The sequence below is a fragment of the Indicator indicator genome, chromosome 4 (genome assembly GCF_027791375.1).
Source record: "Indicator indicator isolate 239-I01 chromosome 4, UM_Iind_1.1, whole genome shotgun sequence".
NCBI lineage: Eukaryota > Metazoa > Chordata > Aves > Piciformes > Indicatoridae > Indicator > Indicator indicator.
This window is the reverse complement of record NC_072013.1, coordinates 5,324,836-5,351,142: the sequence shown is the minus strand read 5'-3', so window position 1 is coordinate 5,351,142 and position 26,307 is coordinate 5,324,836. Positions and strand designations below refer to the sequence as shown.

General features: G+C 45.4%; 1 protein-coding gene across 1 annotated transcript in view; it reads left to right on the top strand.

Moving 5' to 3' along the window:
* Positions 1-26,307, top strand: part of IFT43 (intraflagellar transport 43) — a 43,942-nt gene that overhangs the window by 2,080 nt on the left and 15,555 nt on the right. The window contains exons 3-4 of the mRNA XM_054400637.1: positions 5,160-5,189; positions 15,316-15,383. Coding sequence (XP_054256612.1) covers positions 5,160-5,189; positions 15,316-15,383 — 98 coding nt within the window. The remainder of the gene's footprint in view (positions 1-5,159; positions 5,190-15,315; positions 15,384-26,307) is intronic.

Below are 26,307 nucleotides of genomic sequence, written 5' to 3'. Positions count from 1 at the left end.
TCCTTCAGATTAGGGTGGCTCACTGTCAGATTATTCTCCACCTGGAACTGGCTGTCTTCATTCGTGGGCTGATTCCTTGGTTGGTAAGAGATGTACAGCTGCCTGATTGTAAGTTACTGCAAGTATACTTGGTGTGCCTCCTATCATAGTCTCTATAATTAGCTGAGAAGAGATCATAAAAGCTTCTGTCCTTGGACACCCCTGGAGAGGGCTAAGAAATAGTTACAATCTTCTGTTGAAAGCAGTGAGCTTGTCAGCAGCAGTAGGGTGAGGTCTTACACGCCTTACAAGATTCAAATATGTTATTACTGGATCTTAAACACCAGGAAGAAACCTTTGTGTCAATAGTCTTCCTTCAGACAGTTCTTTGTTGCTAAATGTTGCTGTTAACCGAATACCTTAGAGTACTGAAGAGGAGACAAAATACACTATAAAAATACACTTGATCTTTTCCTTTGCTTCAGAATTGGAGGCTTCTCATACACAGTCACATTGGATACCAAAGTGAGCATTTAATAGAAGTAATATTGTTTTTCCCTTCACCCTAGATTGGTGATCACCTTTGGCTTTTCTGGCAGCTTGTCCTTGGCTTGCCTCCAAGTGGTGGGGTCAGCTGTTACCATGGATGTCTCATTCAGCCATCTGGTCATGTTGCAAACCCTTTCAAGAAACCTTCCCAAAAGAAATGCAAAATAAATTTGAAGAAGTACATTTTTCCTGGAACTGGCAGTAGTGGAGGAGGCCCCATGTATTTAATTTCAGCATAGGAAGTTTTATACTTAGCCCTGATTTTGTGGACAAAGGGGTTTATCTTAAACCGTTGCCATATTCATACCTTCACTTGCAGCTTTACATTCAGGATGGTGACTCTGCCCTCAGTGGTTCCTCAGAGTTTTAAAACTGGTCTTTTTATGACCTGGACTCTGTCTCTCAAAAGAGACTCCAGACAGTAGTACATCTCCTCAGGTGCCCTGGATGAGGGGATCGAGTGTACCCTGAGCAAGTTTGATGATGATACGAAACTGGGGGACATGGCTGACGCACCGGGAGGCTGTGCTGCCATCCAGGGAGATCCGGACAGGCTGGAAAGCTAGGCAAAGGACAAGTGCAGCGGCCTGCATGTGGGGAGGAGTAACACCAGCTACCAGTACAGACTGGAAAGCAGCTGCATGGAGAAAGACCTTGGAGTGCTAGTGGACAGCAAGTTCTCCATGGGACAGCAATGTGCCCTTGTGGCCAAGAGGGCTAACGGCATCCTGGGATGCATTAAGGAAAATGTGTTCAGCAGGTTTAGGGAGGTTCTGCTACCCCTCTGCTCTGCCCTGGTAAGACCACACCTGGGATACTGTGTCCAGTTTTGGGCTCCCCAATTCAAGAGAGACAGGGATCTACTGGAGAGAGTCCAATGGAGAGCCTCGAGGATGAATAGGGGATTTGAGCATCCCTGCTACGAAGAAAGACTGAGAGAACTGCTGCTGTTTGGTCTGGAGAAGAGAAGGCTGAGAGGGGTTCTTATCAATGTTTATGAATACCTGAGGGGTAGGTGCCAAGATGAAGGTGCCAGGCTCTTTTCAGTTGCGCCTGGTGACACGACAAGGAGCAATGGGTACAAGCTAGAATACAGGAGGTTCCACTTCAACACAAGGAGTGGAACAGGCTGCCCAGAGAGGCTGTGGAGTCTCCTCTGGAGACTTGCAAAACCCACCTGCCTGTGTTCCTGTGTGGCCTGCCCTAGGTGATCCTGCTTTGGCAGGGGGGTTGAACTCAATGATCTCTCAAGGTCCCTTCCAACCCCTAACATTCTGTGATTATGTGATAATTGTGTGTCTTCTACAAAGGTATTGTGAAAATCTCCTTCCTTAGGGCACAAATGTAGCCTCTTGTGCCTTGTAGCTTAATATGCTTCCCCCAAGCTTTATGAAAAGTATGTTCTCTTAGTATCTTTTCAGTGCCTGTTGTATGTGTATTTCTCCTACAGTAAGATCCTTAACTGCAGTGGTGTACCTGTAATTCCTCTGCCCAAATCTTTATTTGATAATTTCCATTCCTGTGTGGAAGTATTTGCATTACCTTCAAATTTAGACCTCTGTCTCCTCAAGGGGCTCATTGAAGGTCACAAAGCTCATGGTCTGCTATTTGACATACGGAGCATTCCTGCCTTTTCAGGAGTACAAGTACTAACAACAACACTGCAGCTGTGTATTATTTCAGGAGGCAAGAAGGAACATGATTGTTTGCTGTAAGTGGTGGAGTCAGCATCCTCCTGCAGCAGTGGCCTTTGGAGCTCCTTGGCAAACCAGCAGGCGCTACTTGGGCACCCAGGGGAATATGCCGTAAATGGGAATTCCTAGAGATAAATCTGATTGCTGCATGCCAGAACTCTGCATTTCAAACATTCATTTTCAGAGGGGTAATGCATCTTTTTTTTTTTTTTTTTTTCCCATTGGGAAGCCTTTCCCAGCCGTGGCTTGATGTGTTGCTTTTTACTCATCTTGATGCTATCAAGTTTCTGACAAAGTGAGACAAACTCAAGCTGGCCATGTTATTTGTATAGTGGGAGGGGCAGATTTGTTGAAGATCTTTGCTATCCCATCCTACCAGAACGTCTGGAAACTTTTATAGAATAGAATTCAAACCTTATTCCTGGCTCTAACATCACTGCATCCCACAGCCTGAATGTTGGCTTCATGACATCTACCGAAAAAAAAGTGGCCAGGTTTGGAGCTCTTGAGGAGATTGATTTGGAAAGCTGAGTGGAAAAGCCTTTTTATTTCAAATATATCAGCAAGTTTTTCCTTTTCTGTGTCTCAGTAAGTGTGAACTATCTGCTGCTCTGTGTGAAATCAGTATGCAAAAATACTGCAATGTACCTGCTTCCATAGCCTGTTTTCTCTTCATCCTCTGATGATGGGATTCCCTTGGGACCTTGTCCAAGAGTTCCTTGGTTCCTGCCCTTTATAATCTCAGTGTGATGTTGGTGTCTCTCAGCACTTTGTAGGTGTTTTGAGTGGAGTGCTTTAGCAGGCAATATGTCAGCCTAAAGGATGGGGATTTTCCAGTCTATGTTGAGAGTGTTTTTACACACGTAGGACAGGGGCACTTTATATCAGGGTTTGCCCAAAGAACCAGTTCGCTGCTGGTTCTTTTCCCCACATTCCATCAAAATCTGGGGAAAGGCTCCATGCTTTCACTTCTGAAAGTATGCTCTTGTCTTGTCCTACCTGATATTTGTAAGCTTGGTTGTGTAATTGTGGTCTTTGGGTGACAGTTAAAAAGTGAGCATTTCTGTGCTGTAAAGAATACTTTATTCAGCATAGGTTCATGTAGAAAGACATGAATCTCCACCTCCACTGTATATTGGAAGGATGTTCCCACAGGTGAATTTTCAAAGCAGCTATTTAGACTTCCACCACCCAGCTTACAGACACTCCTGACAGTGATTCTTTAGGCTGATATCCAGGACTCAGTTATCTAACCTGAGTGAATAAACAACTGCAAATCAGTTGCTGAGGGTGAAATCCACATTGCTCAAAGAAGTGGTTATTAAATGTTTTTCTAACATGTGCTGTCCAGCTGGATTTCCTTCTTTGCTACTGTGAGTCCTGTACTACTCAGAATCTATGTTTAAAGAAGTTTAGGTCATGTTGGGTCCCACAGAAGCCTTTCTGCTCTTGGTTGTGGGAATAAGTAGGTTTCTAGCTGACAAATACACACTTCCAACAGATTTTAGCAGTTGGGCAAATCTGATTTTATTTACACTGCTCACTGATACAGCTCTGTATAGTATCACTTCTCTACCCCAGCTGCCCTAACCTGGATGTCCTCTCCCTCTGCTCCTGTCATGGTAAAACTGTAAGACCATATGACAGCTCAGACACAAAGTGGACTTAGATACTAAACCGCTTTGATCAGAGATATTTGCAGTTTGTGAATCATATGGCTTCTCTGTTCCCCAGGAGAGATGATGCAGTCCAGAAGGAAAAACAGGTGGGTTAGTGTGGTTAGCGTAGTGTTTCCATCCATCTTGTGCATACTCCTGGTGCAGGGTCACTGGGTACAAGATTCTCTCCCTGAGGGATTGTGAGCAGAGTCACTTCTAGGATAATGTAGGGATTACTGGGTTCTTAGTTGACTGGGTTCTTAGTTCTTCACCATAAGGGTGCTGAGACACTGGAACAGGTTGGGCAGGGAGGTGGTAGAAGCCCCATCCCTGGAGTTTTTTAAGGCCAATCTGGATGTGGCTCTGGGCAGCCTGGTCTAGTGGGAGGTGTCCCTGCCCATGGCAGGGGGTTGGAACTAGATGATCCTTGGGGTCCCTTCCAACGCTGACAATTCTATGACTCCTTCTTGCCTAACAGCTTGTTGTCACTGCTGCTGCACATCAGAAGGGTTCTCAACCAGTGTGCAATTTTCATGGTGATTAACAGGCAACTTTCCTCAAGTTACTCATCCACCCCATAACCAAGCCTCTCCCTTATAGGGTAAGCTAAAGCTCATCTAGTAAAGCTGACACTGTTGCCAGCAAGGCCTATCTTATGGTAACTGCTACAGCTCCTGCTCCCAGTAGAGGATCTGAGGTTGCTTTGTAAGACAGTAGCTCCTGAAAAAAAAAAAAACAACTGTAGCTTTTTACAGCATTTAACCTCTAGTACTGACCAGTCCAGCATTGTTTCTGGTCTCTGGCATGGTTGCAGAGCCTATCTATACAAATCTTTCTGGTGTCCTACACACCTAAAGATTTGGATTTTCTTACACTACAGGGAGGATGAACTAAGTCTGTTCTCAGTCTCTTTTTTTTTGGGGGGGGAGGGGGTTGTGTGTGTGTGTTGTTTTTTCTTTTTTTTCCTTTAGTATGCTTTTCAAGGTCTGATTGTTGGCAGACTTTGATCCCATTGCAGTTAAGCAGAGTTGCTTTGTTGTATCACAGTTGGTATATGCATAAATAACTGGATATAATATCTTACATTGTAATATCTTACAATGGGGGGGATCAACTTTGTACTTTGTTCAAGTAAATAAGATTTCAAACCATGTGCTGTGGGGCAATCATTCATGTTAATCTTGAAGCTATTCATGTCAATCTTGAAGCTATTTTGTGGAGGCTTCCATAGTTCTTCCTTTTAATTTTTTTCTCTCTTTTTGCCTGCTGATCCTTCTAGGATGAAGACCCTGAGGAAAAGGTTGACCATGTAAGACTAGGAGGCTTGCTAGGTAGATGCTGGCTTCTCTGAAGGGGACTAGAAGGACTAAACTATTAATGTGTCTGCAGACTACCTTAAGAGGGGTCTCTTGTATGGGAGAGTAAGACAAAGTTTGCCTTGGATGCAATGCCTTTCCTGCATCCTCTGCTCCTATTGCTGACAGGTTTTTTATTATCTATGTTGCTGCTGCTCTTATCAGCTGCTGCATCTTGTTCTGAGGTCACAGATATATATGTAGCCATTGGAAAGGTACTCTATTTTGATTTAAAAGTCAGGGCAGCAATTAGCTAATAGAGTACAAAACCTGACTGAGGTTAGATTTGCTGTCCAGTATAGTTAGCTTGCTCCCATAACATGAAAACTTGTCTTCTGGGATCTTGAAGTCTTGCTGGTGCCCCAGAGGAGAAAGCCAGCCAGTAGTAATGCCTTTATTTTCCATCAGTGTTTTCTTTTTGTTGCACCAGCACTTCAGTGCTAGTATCTGTGGTTAACAGGATAGTATAGTGCTTCTTGCCAGGCTCCTGTTATGCAGAGGAAAGAAATACACATCTCCTTTCTCATTCTGCAGCAAACTATAATACAGCTCAGCGTTCATATTGCATTAGAAGCTGACATGGTGCTGTTCAAATCAACCTGAGAACTAGTACCTGTTTGTGTTGAAGTCCTTGGGCTAATTGTCTTGCACTCTTACTAACTATGGAATTGGTGTTGCCCAGGTTTTCCTGGCTAGAGTTATTCTCTGCATATGTTGACAGTTAAACATTCTTTCCTGTACTCTTTAATTCCTTCTGCTGAAGTGCCAGCTGTGTACTGGTAGCATAGTGGAGTCATTTGTAAAATTTAAAGCCCAGAAAAGAAACCCCCATCACCCATCTCATTAATTCTGGCCTCAGAAGGATATGTTCATCACAAGGAGTTAAGACTGTTCACATTAGTTCAGTTTTCTCTTGGTAGTGCTAAGGATGATGTTATAGGAAAGATCCACTGGGTTTATTTGTCAGTGATGGATGGTTCAGGACTATGCCCAGAGCACTTTTCCATTTCTCAGGCAAAGAGACCTCCCACTGATGGCTCTAGTTTTGGGGACTGGTTACCCAATAAAAACTTCACCTGATAATTGATCTAACCTCCTTCTCTTCCCTCACTAGAAGCAGTCCTTACAGTCATTTCACTGGAAACTAATCACACCTGAGTACGGTGCCCTAAATCGTTGATTCCCAAGGTCTGCTGTACTGAGTAGTGGCTGGTCACATGCCACAGATGCCTTCTTTCTCCTGACTGCTAAATTTCATTAAAATAACTAAACTGATCTGACTCTTCCACATGAGCAATTGTTGCTTCAGGGATGTTATGCAATGGTGCCTGGCAAGATGTTCCTTGGTATGAAGTGATCCCTGCTTTGAACCCCCTTGTTTAGGTAACTCCTGCACCCTTTATTCAGGCTTATGCTCTGCAGCATCACAGTCACAGCATTCTTCCATTTGTAAGTGCCTGTGATGGGTAACAAAGAGGTTAACCGAGCCTTGAGAAGTCTGAAATGATCAGCAAGCTGCTTGTAACTTACCATACTAGGTGCTTACAAACTTCTGTTAATTTTATCATGAGTCTTTCCCAAACCCAATTATTAGTGGATAAAGTGTGATCCAAAACATGTTGCAGTATCTCCCTCCCTTCGTCACTGCCTGGCCAAGCTGAAATGCTTGGCTTCTTGAATCATTCGACCGCGGTTGGCCCCTTCGTCCCCCTGATGGCTCATGTAACCCTTCTCTGAACTCCCTTCGGGCTGTGCTGAGTGTTACAATCTGAACTCTTCCTGGATTTGGTCCCTTTTCTCTTGCTGCACTGAAGATACTTTGTGTCTGCCTGAAAACAGCTCCTGCAGTGCTGCGGGTGTGACCGTACCTGCTGAAGTCCTGCCCTCCAGCCATCTGCCTGCTCTGAGACTTGTTTTGCATCCCCTGGCACACCACTCATCTTGGATCTGAATTTTTGCCAGTTGAATCACTTCATTTGGCTGTACTTTCCAAGGCTGCCAGGGACATTTAGCCACAGGCTGTGAGGCTGATCAATGGTATAATAGAGGGTGTATCCTAATATCTCAGTTAATTTGCAGAGGCAGAATAGGCAGGAGGAGTATGAATGTGGCTGTGAGCCAGGATTTTGCTGGGTTCTCTTCCTGGCATTGCTACAGATTTGCTTTGGGGCCTTGGAGAAATCCCTGTTCTAGTTTGCTTTAGTCCCTGTCTGAAGGGCTAGGGCTTTGTGCAGGAGACCTGTGGGGAATCCCTAAACACAGGTAGCCATAGAAGTCTTATCCTCACAGCAAAATCCACAGCCTATATTAGGTGCCTGTGTCATGTGTGGACAATCCCAGGATGGGCCTGCAGATCTGTTAAGCTGGGAACTGCAGTGTGCTTGAAACCCTGGCCTGTGGAGTTCTGGCCCTGTGTTGAGAGCTCTGGTGGTGCATGTACCTCCACTAGCAGTGAGTCATCCTGATCCCCATCCTGTGTTCTGTAGCCTTCAGCAGTGGAGCAGGGCTTTTCCTTGCCTTTGGGGATCTCCAGGGATGGAGGTGTTCATTTCAATGTTGAAGCTGCATGCTTTATAGGTGAAGATTACATCCACTATCTCCTTTCCAAGCTGGAAGATACTGATTTTATGATGTATCAAGTAGTGGTTCCCACCTCGCTAGAGAATATTACATACAATGACAAACCTATAAGCTGGGGCTGCAGGGAAGGGCTTTCTAACTTAATGCAGCAATATTTTAGCAGAAAGATATTTGTACCAGTCCTAATGAGTCCAGCTGGGACCTTATTCTCTAGCAGTGCTTTGGTGGACATGCCTTAGGTACTCTCAAGTTCCTTCATGGACTGAAACAGGGAGAGTGCCTGATTTCCCAGCTAGGTGGATGCTGACTCCTGTGGCACTGTATCACTCAAAGTTTGAGTGACAACATGCTTTAAGGCAACAACTGGAAAGAGGATTTGAGGATCTGACCTTTCCAGAGGGGGAAACCAAGTCCTTCTGTAGTTCTGTTTCCCAGTGCTTTTAAACCAATTTGGGTGGAAACATGGGCTCTTGTGTTTTATGAGGAAAGGCTGAGGCAGCTGAGTCTCTTTAGCTTGGAGGAGTCTGAGGGGTGACCTCATTCACGTTTATAAATATGTAAAGGGTGATTGGTCAGGAGGAGGGAGCCAGGCTCTTCTCAGTGATGTCCTATGATAGGACAAGGGGCAAGCTGGAGCACAGGAGTTTCCCCCTAAATATGAGGAAAAACCTTTTCACCGTGAAGGTGGCAGAGCACTGGAACAGGCTGCCCAGAGAGGTTGTGGAGTGTCCTCCTCTGGAAACATTCAGAACCCACCTGGATGTGTTCCTGTGTGACCTACTCTAGGTGATCCTGCTCTGGCAGGGGGGTTGGACTAGATGATCTTTTGAGGTCCTTTCCAACCCCTGATGTTCTGTGATTCTGTGAACATATCAGGAACAATTGCTTCCAATGAATGTTTGTTGGAAGAGCAACTATCACAAAAATTTAAGTGCCTGAAATGTGAAGAGAGCTGTGGACTTGCATTGCTTAGTTGCCCTGTCTGGTGGGGTGGTTTGAGCCAGTGTATTTGCATTCTAAAATACAGTGCAGAATGGTGCAGAGATCCCATGGTGAGAAGCAACCTGCACTCTCCCTGGGGAGGTATCAGCTTGATTAGCAGAGGTACTTAAAGCTAGACCAGTTCCAGACTTGAGCTGACTCACATGGGTCCTGCTTGCAGGTGTGTCTGCACCTGTGGTGTAGACATGGCCTGGGGCTCGATATGATCAGGGCCTTTAATCAGAGCGGTGTTTTCCTGACCCAGTTCTTACCCTTGCACAGTGGTTGGCACCCAGTTCCAAACTTTCATTTCATTGCCTGGCCTGGTCTTGATCTGCACAGCAGCCTCCCTGCAAGTGCTCTTCCCTGCATCCCCTGAAACTTAGAAACCTGCAAATGAGGAGCCCAGCACTGGCTACACTCTACTGGGTGCTTACTGGAGGACCTTATTTGTGTAAAAATAATCCCAGCCACTCTAGTTCAGAAACTTCATGACCTAAGAAGTTGTGTGTAATTGTGATGCAGTCCCTTATTATTAGTATTTGTAATTTGCATTGCTCTAAGATCTAGAGAGCGTTGGCATGTGGCTGGGACAAAAATTCCTGTTCCCAAAGACCTTACACTCTGACTGTGGTGTTTAGTATCCAGTTCTCCCCTGTGATATTCCACTTGCAGAAGAACCCTGACCAGGGGCTAGCTGCTATTTGTATATGACACATTGCCAGGGTTTTGCCTTCTTAGGCATGTAATTGGGAGTGGGGTGAATTGGCAGTAGACAGCTCTAGAAACAGCTGGCATCTCTGAGAACCTGGGAGAGTTCTCTGAGGCAGAATTTCCTGTAGCTGTTGCACATTGTGAATGCCCTCCCATTTGTCTTCTGGGCTGAGCTGCATTTGTCCCTCCATGTCCAGGACTTTCAGTCATTAGTCTGGATTCTTGCATTGTGTTAATAAATACATAAATACCCTCCACCAAAGGTGAGCAGCATCCAAGGAAGCACTGCACTGGCTTTTTTTACCTGCTTCCATTTTACAGACATTGCTTCTGCCTTTTTTTTTTCTTTCTTTCTTTCCCTGCACTCCCCCCCCCCAGTGGTCTTCTGGTTGCTTGTAGAAATGCTGTGGACTTCCAGCCTGTTCCTGGGGACCGCTTGACTGGAAGCTGGCCAGATTCTCCAGGAGGAATCTCAAAAATGCAACTGAACTTTTGTTCCCTAATTAGGCCAACTTCCCCAGTGTGAGCCCCAGCACTGCATGGCCTGGAGCTCCCCAAGGCCTTGTGCTGCTTCTCTCCCTTGCACCCCGACTGGCTGGCCAGCAGGACAGTTATTTTCAGCTTTCTGAGCTTATCTACTAGCCTTTTGATGACATCTACTGAAATAACATTGCTGGTCAGCCATGTTTCTCAGCCTTTCTAGTGCTTGGCTACTGTGATGCTGGTTTGGTGCCCTTTGATTAGGGACAATCCCATCACAAATAATTTTATTTAAAGCTTATCCTTTTCCACACATTTATTTCATGCTTTTGAGTGGAAAAGCATCACCCACCTGAAGGCAATAGAAGAATGGTAGTAGTGGTGGAGATGGATGGGAACATGTCTGACAGGACGTAGCACAAGGTAGTAGCAAACTGAGAGATGTTCCTCATGCCTAGGAAGGCTGGAGGAGCACTTACCTGAGAAGATTCTACTTGGTTACCCCTTGCTCAGAGGGGTTCACTGTTTTTATGCAGGGAAGAACGGCAACTCTTGAAACAGGTCAAGGTGCCAAATTGTGCAATATGGCAGCTTTCCCAGCAGGTGCACATGCCAGCTGACCACTGTTTTAGGGAAGAAATTCTAGATGTGAGCTGCTTCTTTACCTCCTGTGGTAGCTAACAGAGAATATTTGAAGCCCTCCAAGAACTGTCTCTGTCTCCATGATGCTTTCTTTAGTAAAGGAAGGTCAATGACCATGAAGAAGGACAGTTTGTGGATGAAATGGAAATCCAGTATTTTCTGCTAGGTGTTTAAGACCTAGAAGTCCTTGGAGGGTATTCATTAAAATCAAATGCACAACCTGAACAGTCTATGGACATGATAAGGAAGGGCTAACCGAGGTGGGTTGTTCTTTGCAGAAAGCTGAGGCTTGTATAGATCTGGGAATTAAGCCCTTTTTGATATCATCTGTTCTCTGAGATCAGTACAGATTGTAAGTGTTATGTGGCTGCTTGGAAGCAGTGGGGCTATTTGACTTACAGCTTCTTAATTAGTACCAGTCAAAACTAATTCATCAAGCCTGTTTGTGAAGATTTGCTTTTCCTCAGCCAGGGAAGCCTCAGGCAACTTGCTTGAGAAGAGGAAGCTCCAGACTGACCATACTAATTTCTTTCTGATCTGTGGTAAATGCTGGATAAAAACCAAACAAGGCACATACATACTGCATAAAATCTGAGAGTTTGTGTGTTGAGCAGAACATAGATGCCACACTTTTTTTAGGAGATTTATTATGTGATAGAAAAATTATATGTCCTCTGTTGCATGCTGTCAATGTCATTTGGTCCCTGTTTCCCAGCACAGAGTGCTTGCTGTTTCAAAGGAGTTGTCAGGTTGAGGAAGGTAAATTAGTTCATATTTCCAGATCCACCTGAGAATCTGAAGGACCCAACATGTCCATGATTTACCTGTGGTAGGTACCAAGAGAAACTTTGCTGGACTCTCAGGATCTGAAGACATGCAGAGTAGTTGCTTCTCTGAAGGATGCAGCATGCAACTAGCACCTTCAAAACTGCAGGCATGATCTGACAAGTAGTCTGCAAATTTCTGCCTTAATGGGGAAGCCAAATTAGAATTCTACATCTATCTGATAAGAAGGGGCCTGACTACAGACAATGAAGGTAAGCTTTCTACTTTTATGCAGGAGAGATGGAATCCAGGCCAGTCATTTTTGAAAGGGGGAGATAAAATGGTAGTATGAAAGTATTGGTAAGGAAGGTGGCCTGAGAAATACTGGGAAAGGGACATCACAAAAATGGTGAACTGAATTTCTGAGGAAAAAATAAAATGAAAAGCTTAGACCATGGCAGTGTTCCTTGAAGAAGGGAACAATCTGCAGAAACTAAGGTAGAGGAAGTCTGGAGATAACTGACAAAGCTTAAGTGGAAAAGCAAACTACAGTGAGCATTAGTTAATGCTGTGAAAGAGACTGAGCAGCAAGAGCTGAGAAAAGAGCACACTGTTGCAGGAGCTGGTGAAGTATGAGTGTTTTGAAAACCAAACTGTTTAGATCTGTAGCTCAGCTTTGCATCTGGGAACGTACAGGAGAATCTTGCCTGCGATTCAATGCACAGGTAGCAACAAGTTGCCATCATTTAAAGCCCATAGTCTTTTTTACTGAGAAGGTGTGCTCAGGAGCACATGTCATACAATTGCAGAACATTAGGGGTTGGAAGGGACCTTGAAATATCACCCAGTCCAATCCCCCTGCCAGAGCAGGATCACCTAGAGTAAGTCATACAAGAACGCACCCAGGTGGGTGTTGAATGTCTCAGGAGAAGGAGACTCCACAACCTCTCTGGGTAGCCTGTTCCAGTGCTCTGCCACCCTCACAGTGAAAAAGTTTTTCCTTATGTTCATGCCTCCTACGCTCCAGCTTGCATCCATTGCCCCTTGTGCTATCATTGGGCATCACTGAGAAGAGCCTGGCTCCTTCCCCCTGACACTTGCCCTTCACATATTTATAAACCTGAATGAGGTCACCTTTCAGTCTCCTCTTTCCCAAGCTAAAGAGTCCCAGCTCCCTCAGCCTTTCCTCATAAGAGAGATGTTGCCCTCTCTTCATCATCTTTGTGGCAGTTGTTCCATTGCAGAACAAGGTCCTCTCTTTCTGCTCTGCTCCCTCTGGGCTTGACGTTCTTCCCACTTTCTGCCTGCAGCTCCAGCTTGCAATTGCAGTGTCCCTACCTGTCACCATATTAGAGCAATGCACAATACTGCATTCCTGATTTTAAATTATGCTGAGGTTTTGGAAATGTGAAAGTAGAGGAAGGCAGGTTTATTTACTTGACAAAAATACACATGGCATGTGACCTTATTATGGCACTTTGCAGACAGCTAACAAAGAAAGGCTATTTATCCTCAGCTGACAGTTACCATTGCCTTTCCTCTTGCTAGTGCTTCTGTAGACAGTTCAAAACGAATTACCTGATTTATTGCAAGAGGAGTAAGAGACCTGTAGGTGTATGTGAGGTGTTTGTCAGGGTCTGACAGACATTCAGGGTTGCCTGGTGTGTATGATCAATGGGAACATGTTAGACCGTTGGCAGGACACTGGAATCAAGCCCCTAGGTGCCATGGAGTCCTGGCCTGTGCAAAGACTGGGGCAATCGTTCCTGTCACTCTTTCTGTAAGGGGTACCCCACTTGAGGTATCTTTGTTCTGAAGGCTAGTGTTGATGGTCATAGAACAGTCTGGGTTGAAAGGGACCTCCAAAGGTCATCTAGTCCAACCCCCTCTGCAGTAACCAGCAGCATTCTCAAGTAGTTCAGGTTGCCCAGAGCTCTGTCAAGGCTAACCTAGAATATCTCCAGGGATGTGGCCTTAACTGCCTCCCTGGGAAACCTGTTCCAGTGTTCCACTACCTTTATGGTAAAGAACTTGTTCCTAACATCCAATCTAAGTCTACTCTTCTCTAGTTTGAAGCCATTTCCCCTTGACCTGTCACTACAGGCCTTTGTAAATAGTCATTCTCCATCCTTCTTGTAGACCCCCCCCCTCAGGCAGTGGAAGGTGAATGAGAGAATTAAACTTTGGAACGCCCCAGAGGTGCTACATTTTCCCTCAGCCTTATGGCCCAGGTTCTTTGGTGACATTTCTGTAACTCCATGCACCTTTGCGAGGAGTTGTGAGGCTGTGTGTTGGGAATACATCCTGCTGGCTGTCAGAGGTATGAGAGGAGGAGGGTTGTTTGCCTGGGAAGGATCTGTGTGGGAGGGAGTGTGTGTTTGAGGTAGGGGTGTGTGTAATGGGAACAGGGATGTTTATGTGGGCATGCACGCCCATATGTGGTGTGTTTTTCCCGTTTCCTGGGCTATGGGTGTATCCAGATCAACTGAATTCAAAATGCTCCTTTTTTGGCACTATAGCCTCTTCTCTGGCTTGGCATCTTAAGAATCTGGGGGAATCATTTAAAGATCAGAAAACTCCATTCACTTAGGCCCCTGAAGGCTTCACATTCTGTGACATGGTCATTCCAGTCGACTGAGCTCTGTCCCCTGCGGATGAGCCCATATAAGGAGGCTGTTTCCTGCGTTTCATGCTCCCTGCCTATCCCTCTGCCCTCCTGTGCTCCCTTTGCTGAAGAAAGATGGTATTTTGGGACTGCAGCTCCTGCCTCATTCCTGCTCCCTGTTTATTTTTGGAGAATGACTATTTTTGCTCCTATCAGGGAGGTATGCAGGGTCATGCCCTGCTCCCTTCAGCATGCAGCAGCTGCCCCTGGCAAGGTCTCTTAATTTCCCACACTCACAAACAATGCTTCTGCTTCAAGAAATAAACATGGGAGACCCCTACCATCAGGGGTTAGCTCAACCCCTTCCCCATCTGTGCAAGAGTTAATTTGACTTTGGATCAGGGGTGACCCCCCCACACATGCAAGGTCCCCTCTTGTCGAGTCAAAAATCCTCAAGAGTCACACAGCTCCTTCCCTTTCTTAATACAAGGTGTGGGAGCCACCTGTTCCCCCATCATTGCTCCAGCTTAGACTCCTTTGCAGTTCACCTTGCTCCTCTGCTTTCACCACTGCCTGTCATGCAGAATACTGAAGGTGCTGCTCTGTGAGGTGTTTCAGGCAGGGGGAATAGAGCCCAAAACTGCAAAAGGCAACATGCAGCACTCACATGGTAGGAATTCCTTGAAAATTCCAATTATAAGCCCCAAACTCAATTCCATTTTTTTCCTGCCATGCAACAGAGTGCCTTGCAGGACAATGCAGGAAAATAGCAGGGAGTGTGTCTTTATGCTCCAGATTAATTTCTCCTTCAGCATTTCAGCAATGGCAGTGGTGGGATTCACCTCAACTAACCTCAGAGGTATGGCTGGCTATATCCAACCTGCTATTCTAGACAGTGGACAAAAGCAGGCATTTTTTAGCAATGGCCTCTCATATAAAACAGATGTCTTGTACCCTAGGAAATGTGGGCAGCATCAACTTCCCAGTGAACCATGTTTTGCCAGGAGAGTGCATCTGCTGTGGATCAGTCTGCTACTGTGCTGTTTGTCATGGACAAGTCAAAGGCACACAGTCCTGCAACTCATCAATATACTAATAAGGGGAATACATATTTTGCTTACAGAAACAGTTAAAAAGCTGTCCTGCAACATCTATCTGCCATTTATTTTATGAATAAACAGCATTTTAAACACAATCCCTCCAGACTTTAGTTGGTGAAGTGTAACATTAGTCTATGTGGACCTGGTGCCTCATCTGGCTTGACTTTGTCCTGCCTGGAGCTGCCTGTAATATGTCTCTTCTCTTTAATAAAGGGTCCACCACCTAAACCACCACGCCGGCAAGGAGGCTGGGCAGATGATCCTGTACTGGCACCTACCAAGTGAGTCCTCACCTCTTTCCTTATTAAGAGGGGCTTAGGCATGGATTAAGTGAACACCACTGGTTGGGCTTTGCTGTCACAGGCATTAGAAAATTTTTCTGAATGTTGTAGATGGGCTTGTGTCTCCAATATCAGTGTAAGTCCTTCAGACCATTTGCATGCTTCTGTTGGCTAATGCTCTTCAAAAATTGGCCTGGCAGGGCTCAGAAGTGTGTACATGTCACTCTCTGTCAGAGGCAATGTACTCCTTACCTGGTACAGTAGCTGGAAGGAGTCATGGATATAATGAGTATGTTAAATGCAGGAGCTGGGAGGGAGGGATTGGACTGGTCACGTCCTTCCCAGGAGAATGACACATGACAGTGCCCCACTGACAAGAATGCAATGAACAGTTCAGGATTTAGTGATCAGCCTTGACAGTAAAGGTGAAATTTGTCAATGTTTATGTGTGTACAGGGTTATGGTATAATAGAGATGGATGGAGATGGTCAGCTAGAAGAGATGGGAGGCAAAACGTATACAAATCGTAGAGTGCAGGTTGAGAAGCCTGATGCTTATGAAGGACGCCTAAGGGAAGGGAAGTACCTGGTCATGGCAAAAGAATGGATACGAAAACCAAAGGACACTTCAGACTGGGAGGAGATTACTTGGTTTCAAGCTATTTATTATTTTCCAAGCTGTAAAGTGATGCTGGTGTTTTATTTACAGAGCCGAAGGGTTCAGTTATGGAGGGCTCTGAGATTGCTTGTATGCATTGAGGCCTATGATACATGTGTATATGTCTGGACAAACATTTTGGAGGCACTCTGATTTATGGAAGAGTTATGGATTGTCTTTTCTGGAACCCTGAGAATGGGAGAGGACAGCCAGAAACATGTTATAGTCTTTTTGGGAAGGTGAGGAAGGTGGTCTCTATTCTTGAGACAGCCTTTCTGCAAAACAGTACTTTTCTGGGAAAATTATCACTGTTTGAAGAACAAATCAGCTGAAAATCGGGAGACTGGAGTAAAGCAAAGGAATAAAGATTTCAGCCTCAACTTCTTCTGTTCCTTTCCAGTTTAGCTGATAATGGTATTATTTTTCATAGGCTGGCTACAGCTAGAAGTTGCCATTGCAGAGATATATCCACCCCAGGGTTATAAAAAAATGCCATCAGTGATCCTGGATCTTTGTAGCACCAAGCAGAATCTTAATGGAAATGTGATGGCAGAGAAGAAGGATGAATTGCTTTGTTTAGGAAAAATAAATGATATCATTGTTGGCTAGATGAAGGACTGGAGTGGAGGTAATACAGCTCTTCAGGGCTGTGCCTAATGTGCTCTGGAGGACAGTGTACAGGTTCCTGGTGTAACAACACTGTGCCATGTGTTACATCAGGATGATTTCCATTGTTTGATGTTAGCCTTGTCTGATAGATTTGGAGCAGTATCTATCAGTGGTGCTTCTCCAGCATCCCAGTTGCATGGTTTACACATAGAGCAGGTGTCTGGAGTAAGTGATGCTATGAGATTGGACACAATACAGCTGAAGAAGCAGAACAGGAGATGGAAGGCTGCAGACCTTTCTACCTGTGAGACAGGTACAAGGATGTGCATGATGGGATGTGAGATGAAGATGTGCCCCTTTCTCAGTCATGCATCTGATACCATGTAATATCTGACAGTATTCATTTGTATTAAGAGGTTGTATTGAATAAATGTTATGAAGGGGAGGTTTGCTCTGACTTTCCTTGGTCATAGGAGGTACAAGGATTTTGTACAAGCAGTTCCCCTGTCCTTTTGTTCCTTCAGCTGTGTATCCACTCCAAGCTGATCTCTCTCCTTCTCTCCTTTAAAAAAGTGTGAGATGCAAGCCTTTAAGGCTGTCTTTGTGACATATCCCAGAGTAAAGCTTTCATGTGAAAACTCTGAGTCATGGGCTGATGTCATACTCATGTTGCTGTAGCTTTGTTGTTTCTGTTTTCTCAGGCTCTGTCTCCCTACAGCTTTTCAACCAATTTGACTCAGTCTGGAAGCCCACCAAGTTAACTTGCTCCAATTTCACTGGTGTAGATGTAGTTAAAATAATCTGCTTCTGTTGATGTATCTGATGTAGGTGTGAGCACTTTTATGCCAGTGTAACTGAGCCTACACTTGGGAATTGCACTGCTTTAAGTAATTTGGTTTTCAGGACTGACAATGTTAAAATTTGTGGGGTTTTTTGTTTGTTTGTTTGCTTTTAATTATAAAGGAAGGATAAACAGAGTGGGTACAGTTAGATTTGCTGTGTTGTGCAAATATGTTGTTGGTCAAATGGGATACTGCAGTCACTTGTGAAATGATCTTGTCGCTGTTTGTATCTCCTGGTTTGAGGTCTAAGCTTTCTGTTCTGCTTCTGAAAATTCAGCCAGCTGCAACTGCACACTTGTTGCTTTCCTGCAGAGAAAAGCTCTTTTCTGCTGTATTTCTAGTTCAGAGTCTTATCAATATGAAATGATCACTTGATCACTTGTTTTTGGGGTTTTCTACTTTTGCTGCTCCCTCTTAGTCCCTTACCTGCCCAGCTCTTGTCATACCTAGGTAAACTTGCAAATACTCTCTCCATCTTGCCAAACTATTTCCATCAGGCTACTGCTGTCTCAGGCTGTTGCAAGACAGGAAGAAGGCCCTTAAAGTTTTCCAACTTGTAATTAGTTTTTGTATTAATTTGCACAGATGGTGTGCAAGCAAGATAAAGCATTTTATCAGGAAATTTCGTAGCGTTTACAAGAGTCACGTATTTAAATTCCTGACAACTATCAAAACGCTGTCTTTTACTGATAAGTTTTCAAAAGTCAAGCATGGAAAGATTACTTTGGACCCCTGGTACCTCAGTAGAACAGCTGTCATTGCTAGGAGTCCCATCTGTAAACCTGGATAATCATGAGGGCTTCAGGCAAGCATCTGAGCAAACCCTCAGACTGGTCCTCTGCAGTCAGCAAATAAATGGCACAAAATAACCACAGAAGAATCCTTTTTGACTTCCTGATGGGGCCCTCTGCACCTGGTTCTGCTGTATTTATTTGAATTTGTACTTGTAGAGAAGAATCACTTCCTATGAGACGAGTAGTCCTATTGCTGCCCCAGCAATATTCTGGCCCCAGTACGAGAGGAAAGGCATCCAGCCAAGAAGACAGGCAGCCACCTGGGGCCTAGTACCCTGCTGAGATTACATGAATAATAGTAATTACAGCTGCTTTTGCTACAGAAGCAGCTCTCTAACCGCTGGATGGAGCCCAAGTGCCATTCTGAAGGCTGTGCTGATGTCCTTAATGACATCAGTGTTGACACTTGTGACAAGCAAAGCAGAGGTTTATTGTCAGGTTATCTCATGCATCAGAAGGAAGAAACACCAAGTGCCTGCCAATGGGAAAATGAAAAAGGAACTCAGTTTTGCATACTAGTGACCATTTGACAAAAGAGAGGTGCTGTCTGGATCCATTTAATTCCAGTTTCTGCTGATCTCATCTGACTGACTTTCCTTATAGAATTTCTTTGATTTTTCTCCCTTTTAGTCTCTTTATTTCTTTGCTTCTCAGGACACTTCCAGTTTGCATGGGTCCTTGATTCCTTTTGGTTTTGCAATCAGCCTCTTAAAATTCATGGAGTCCTGCAGGCAACAGCTAAGGTTGTTGTAGAATAACCATAGATCATTTCAGGTGGCCCTGCAAACAAAGTGTTGCTTTCAGTAGGAAGTCTCTTCCATGTACCTCCTTTCCTCTACAGGGATTGTGGCAGTTTAGCAACAGGTGCTTCAGCTGCAGCTGAAATGTCTCTTTTCTGACTGATAAATGACAGAGAGTTGGAATAATCCAGGCCTTTTTAGGAAAAAGGTGGTGCTGAAGTGTTTTGCAACAGAAGTGGTGGTATCGTGTCCAGGAATGCATTTTACAAGAAGGTGACTATTAAGGGTCTGTAGGAAGGAAGGGGGTGCAAGTCAGGGTGATCTGCAGAGTAGGGTAACTCAGCCTCTATGTAGATAACATTTAGGGCTCTGGAGAGTGGGCAGTGGTGAGATTGCACCCTAGAGCTGGAGGAAAGTTATTTAAGAGATTAAGGAGTTTTATGATTCAAGGTCTCCAGAGATTTCAGAAATAGGGGCTTAAACTACCCTGTGTTGTATCTACATGAAATGACCCCTGAGAGTGCCTGGTTTATAGAACTTCTAGCCATCCCTGTCTTGCAAGTGGGAGTAGTAAAGAGCTTCCTGATGGGAAGCTTGTGTCATTGCTTGTGCCCTTTACTCCCAGCCTGCAAGTGTTGAGGTGAATCTCAGTCTGGGCTTCCCTGTGATGCTGCCATGTTAGGAGGGGAGCCAGGCTCCTAGCTGTGAGGAAGATGGCAGCTTCACTCTGTCTTGCAGCCATCCGTGGATGTCCTCAGTGATGTGAGGAGTATAGGCACAAAGGATCAAGGCTGCCAAGCCAGGGGGCACAACTTAGAAGGAGAAGAAAAGGAAGTCTGATTAAGTTTTGTCTTGAAGTGTCTGTTTTTGGGTTTGTCCCTGCATTGATCTGCAAGGGAATGAGGCAAGTAATGGCCCCTTGGGGACCTTCAGGACTTTCCTCTCAATGTCAGCCGTCATTTTCAATCACCCTCTCCCTCCCAGCCATTAATTTTGGCCCAGGATCATGGGGACTTGTCCATCTATCACTCCTAATTGACACTAAATGATCTGTCAGTTTATTGATGAACGGCAGGAGTGGAATTGTCACAATATATTTTACTTTCTAACAACTCCTCCTGACAATTTTACCTTGTCCATCTCACTCTCCTCACATAAATCTCCATTGGCCTCTCATTCCTACTCTTGGGCTGATCTGGTGCCAGCCGCCTCCATGCCATCAGCACGCATCAAGGACATCAAGATGGCGGTAAGCTGCAACGTGCAGGCCCAGGGTAGGGTTTTTTCCTTTCTTTCTCCTCTTCCCCCACCCCCCACCTTTTTCTTTTTTTTTTTTTTCTGAAGGCTGGATGTTCCAGGAATGCTAACAGACTCTTGTCCTCTTGTCCCTCTGTGTCATTGCTGGGGTGAGCTTGCTTTGGTGTTTCTGTTTAGGCTCTGTGAGGGTAAGGGGCCCTATCCCTGGAGACATTCTGAGGCTTGACAGGGCTCTGGGCAGCCTGATCTAGTTGAGGATGCCCCTGCTGACTGTATAGGGGATTGGACTGGATGACCTTCGGAGGTCCCTTCCAACCCAGACTATTCTATGAAACAGGAAAGTGCCTAAAAGACAATAGAGACCTGAAAATCCCTTAGTACCATCAATGTGATTTTTTTTTCCTTTTAGTCCTGCAAGTTTCTTGCAAAAGGAAAATGCTGGGCTTGTGCCCATTCCTGTATCTTTGTAGTGCCCAGAAGAGCCTGGAAGAAGAGTTGGTCTTTTTCTTATTTCATTTATTGTTTTTTTCAGCTAGATTTCTGTTTATTTTTTATCTCTTAGTGAAGTTTTATTTTACTTTTTTTTGCTGAAAGACACTGGGCAATGGAAGGACTAGCAGTATTGGAGCTGCTTGCTCCCGTAGTAGATGAAACCTGCATGATAACAATGGAACAAGATTGTCCCATGTTGGGTAACAGTCCATGTAAGCTTCTGAGGTGGCAGAGTGTGTTCAGGGTGAAGTCTCTTTGATTCTTTTGATTGAGGACAAAGCATCTTCCTTCCTTAGTTCTCTGCAATTCCAATGAATTTATCAGCAAAATCAGGCAATACTATCCTGCTGCCCCAAATATTTCTATTTTAAGAAAGCAAAACCTTCTTGAAGAACACATACAACTTGCAGCCCTTTTGTGTCCATCAAAGCCAAGACTCAAAACTTCTCTTGCCTTTGTAGGTCACCCCTAAACTGGCTATGAAGTCTGGCTTAATGCCTAAAGAGGTGTAGGGTGATCTGATCTACTTGCTTGGCCCTGTTTCTGCCCTCTCCCTCCAGTCCCCTTTCCCATACAGGCTCTCTACTGTTCTTAAAACATTAAAAACTTGCATATTAATTAATCCAAGTTCTTAAAATACCTTCTTTCAGAAGCTGTTGCTCTCAGATGACAGTACAAGGTGCCATTAAGTAATAAACAGTTAGTTTATTTTGTGTTTTAATTGAAAGCAAATCACAAGTAGAAGGTCCTCAGCCCAGTGCTTTAGAATCAAGAGTTTGTTATGGGATTTGAAAAGAACAACTTTGATAGTTTTTCTTTGCATTCTAGTTCTAAGTCTTCTTTAGCAGCCAGTTCTTCCATGTAACCAGAAAGATCAAAAGTGTGCTTTTCTGTTTAAATGGAAACTGAAATGCCCTTGTAAACCTCAAGAGCCATTTGCTGTGAGGGTTAGCCTTGGTGCTTACTGGAGAGCACTGGGATAGGAGCCCTGTTCTCAGGGACTGAAGCTGTGTAGTGGCTACCTCTAGAAGCTGCAGCACTGTTTTCCCACACAGCAGGGATTTGTACTGAGTGTTGTTGTTTTTTCCTGTTGCTCGGTGGGAGTTCTGAACGGCTCTGCTGGTCAGCTTTCTACCAGTGAGCAGTAAGGAAACCCTGGGAACATGTGTTAGAGGGACAATGCAGTGAGTAGGCTGAGGTACAGTGACTCCCATGAACTCTCTCTGTCAGCTTGTTCTTTTGTGCCACTTCCTAAAGTCCTTCTTGCGAGAGCTTTCCTCCTTTGTTGTTTCTGTTAAGCAAGTCCACATATTAAGACATGAGGAGAAACAATAGCAGTTCTGCCAGCTACTCATTAGTGCCTCACAAGCCCTTTTCAGCTGGAGCCAGCTAGCCTCAGTGCCTGTCAGATGCTTTCCCAACGGGGTGTGACCTGCTCATTGCTGCACACTGCTTCCTCCAGTGCCAGGCTCTAGGGCAGCGTGTTCAACATGTGGTCCAGGCAGCCCAGGCAGCCTGTGAGAAGTGGGACTGTTAAAGTTTAAAAAAATGTGCATCTGCCTAAAACCCCATTGTGGAGATATAGATGGCCATCTGCCCCAGGACTTGAAAGCAGAGGGCTGTGAGGTGACATCCTGTGACAGAAATAGAGGCTCACAATAGTCTGCTGAAATCAATGGCAAAATTTGCCTTGATTTTAGATGTGAAGATTGAACTCTGTGATTTAATCAAGGCAAATCTTGCTTTTCCACAGTCCAGGGAGAGGGGCTGGAAACTTAACTGATCGGAACCCCAGGGAAAGTTGCTGAGTGCTTTCCAGCATGGGCTGCAGTTCTTGTTTACATACAGCTTTGATGAGTGTTTTTCTCTCCCTATGCCTCAGCAAACCAACCGGTGACCAAGACCCACAGTGGGAGAGCCAGAAGGACTGATGGGTTAGCACTTGTGCGTCACATTGGATGTGCAACTTAGTTGTGCCTTAGGCTATTGAACAAGCTGCAACTAGTAGCTAACCTCCCACTTACTGTGGTGATGGGCACTAGAAAAATACTTGAGCAAGGCAGAGCTTTCTCTGTTTCTTTCCCTCCTCCCTCAGGCCTGGACCTGAGTTATAGTTAGTGCCCTAGTTATAGTTAGTGCCCTAGAGGCCTAAGGTTCATGTCTCTCTAAGGGCTGAGCCAAGCCTTCGGCGTTGGGGTGTGTATGGTTTTGGATGGAAGCACCGAGGCAGAACGCTAGCCAGGGCCTGGCTTCCTGTGCACAAAGCCCATCTCTCTGCTTTCCCTTTGATCACCCTGCTCTCGAAACAAAATATATCTCTGAACTTCAGGACGTTCCTTTCCCCCCTCATCCTTAGAGCGGCTTGAAGCAGCTTTCTGTTTCCGCATGATTCATAAAGGAAGTGGCTGAGACATGCCAGGAAATATGCTAACACACAGGCAGATGAAGTTGTCCCGGTGATGCCAGGGCTCTCCCTGTAAAACACCTAACATCCCCTTCCATCTCGCCGTGCCGCCCCTCTGCTCCCGCGGTGCGCTGCCCCCGCCCCGCCGCCCCAGGACACTCTCCTCTGGGCTGCAGGTGTGCCCGCTGCCAAACAGTCCCACCCTAGCCCTAGTGCTCGCCTCCCTCCTGGCCGGGCAGCGTCGCGGCCGACCGGGCTGGGGAGCCGCGGCCTCCGCGGGGAGGCCGGGCCGGTCGCCACGCCACCGCGGCCCGGCAGAGGGCGGCCGTGGCCCGGCAATGCTGCCGCGCGGGCCGGCGGCCCCGGAGAGCACGGCCCGGAGCCCCGCCAGCCCCGGAGCCCCGCCAGCCCCGGCCCCCGCCGCGTTGGGGCGGACCGGGAAGCGCCGGTGGCAGCAAAGCGGCCCGCAGCGGAGGGCTTCCCGCCCGGGCAGAGGGCAGCCGGGCCGGGTGATGGAGCTACCCACGCTCCTAGCCCTTCTCTTCTTCGGCTGCCACCCCCGGCGCGCTAGACAGGGCTTTCCTGTCCAGCCACCTCCCTGGGCACGCAGGAGTGAGCCTCGAATCTTGCACACCGTCCTCCTGGCACTTGGCTTGAGGCTCGGTGCACAATGCAAGTGTGTCTAGAGCTCTGATGAGCTGTGGACATTAAAAGATTTCAAGGACATTTCCCCCTATTCATCCCAGTTATGTCCCCTGCTAAAATAGGTTAACGGTGTCTAATTAACCACTGCACATTGTCATGCTGCATAAAGATAGCATCCTGACTGTTCTCTGAGCCCTGCTACTTTATCTCCATTTAGATCTCCACAGTAGTCCATTAAATGAGAAAGAAACAGTTTAACAAAACTGATGTCTACATTAGAACTGCCTTTCACCCTTCAGCACGGAAGTTGCAAGCAGGTCCAAAGCAACTAAGCTGTACATTAGGAGTGTGGAGGGGAAAACCACCATTTTGAGGCTTAACCCCCTCATTAATGTGGAGGGAGATTTCTGCTGGCCAGAACTGAGCAAAGAAAACTCTCAAGAGTAAGATCAGATCTATGTCCTCTGGTGTAGGACGCAGCTAGGAGAGAATTAGGTATTTTGTAATGTGGGGTTACATGGTATCTTTTTGGGTCTTCTGCTGGGTTTCTCAGCTATTAAGCACCTTGAAACAGTGTGGGGGTCGTAGGTGGCCAAAGCCAGAGGATATATTGTGGGATTTTGATTATGTTTGGCATCACAGCCAGCCTTGCAGTGAAAGGGAATTTAAATGGAGCTGTCCAGGTTATGGGATCGATCCATGTTCTTTGGCCCTCTAGATATAATGGGTGAAGAAATGAAAGAAAGAGAGGTGTTGCTGTCTCACTGGAAGTGGAGTTGGCTGGTGTATTATACAGCAGACTAAATGCATTTCTGAGCACTGCTCCCAGGATTGTGTTGTTTTGTTTGCCCTTACCTGAGCGGGTGTATCTATAGCTCATGCTGTGCCACCAGCTGGAGCAAGCAAACTAGGACACTGCACTTTTTGTGACTGAGAACATAAGCAAAGAGTAGAAAATCTGTCTGTGCAGTCTTGAATTTACAGTCTGGTTCTCTCCTTGTCTGCTTTCATTCACCACTGGAAAGCTGTGCCCATGTGATGAATAAAGAGGACACTGTGTACCCAGGCCTGATATTCCTGAAGGATTAAATGTTACCCTCAACATGTTGCAATTGGTATTAATAAGTTGAGCCAGTTCTCAGGGTAGGGTGCTCCACAATGCTTAAAGCAGTGTGATAGCTTTGTGAAGAATGCTTGTGGGGCTTCTTATCGCACTTTGAGAGCAAAAAGGCAAGGAGGTGACCTGATAGCTTAGGCCTAGGCTAAGCTTATGGACCAGACAGAGTAGGAGGCAGGGCACCTTTTGAGACTCCTTACTGCCTTGCAGGTTTTTAACCTTAGCACCTTGAGTTTTCTCACAGGGTCGCTTTGTTAGGTAGATTTAGGTGATGCAATTGGGCTGAAAAGGCAAAAGGTCAGGAACAAACAAAAATATCTAGTGACTATTTTTATTTTCTTTTTTTCCCCTCCGATCTGAAACACGGAATAAAAAAGTAATTTGGCATCAAACAAAATAAAAGGAAGCCTTGTAAAAGAAGATAGGAATAGTAGCCTGGTTGGTATTGCCTAATAGCTCAATGATGAAGATCACAGAGAGTGTGAAACATGCAATTGCTTCTTGTGCTCTAGATGTTAATACTATATTTCTGGGATAGTTCTCTACCTGTGACCATATCAGCTGGTTTGAAATGCCAGTTTAATCAAATACTGTCATTCCAAATAGTATGTTAACAGCCATATCTAATACAGGTGACTGGAAGCAGATGTGTCACCTAAACAGCACAACAGTCATTTCTAGCTCCTGCTCTAGTGCTGTGGTATTTAAATGCTCTGTATAAACCACAGTACAGTCAATGTGAGAGACTGGCATCACCCACTGCCACCTTTGGACCCTGTGTTCTCCTTGTGGGGGGATGAACATGGGGCTTCAGCTTGCTCCAGAGAGAGGAGGGAATTGTTTTTTTTTTTACAGGAGAATGTTCTACCACCAGGGCTTAAAGGGGTCAGTACTTTCCCAGTATATTAATTTCTTCCCCGGATTACTATTTTTTTTTCACTGTAGTGCAGCTATTTCATAATGAAGTATTTGTTTATTGCCCTGAGTGAGCCCTTTTCTAACATAACAGGGAGAAGTTGAGAAAGCTTTAAGTTTTGGAACTCTGTGTCTGACTGACACATGACTGTCTTCCCTGTGGCCACCTAGATATTTGTCATGACAAGGACCTCAGGAAAAAAAGAAACAAAAATTGTTTACAGGGATAGCAGGAGTGACCCTCTTCTTAAGAAGTGCAAATATGTGGAGTGTTTCACTCCTGACAGGGAACAGGAGATGAGCAAAGATGTAAGGAGCATGAGTACTGAGAAACAGAGTGTTACCTGGGAGATGGACAAGTATCAAGAGTAACAGGACCATGAGGGTGAACCTCCAGTAAATCACCTCACTGGCAAGGCTGTGCAAAGCCATCGTTTGGGATGCTTCAGCTC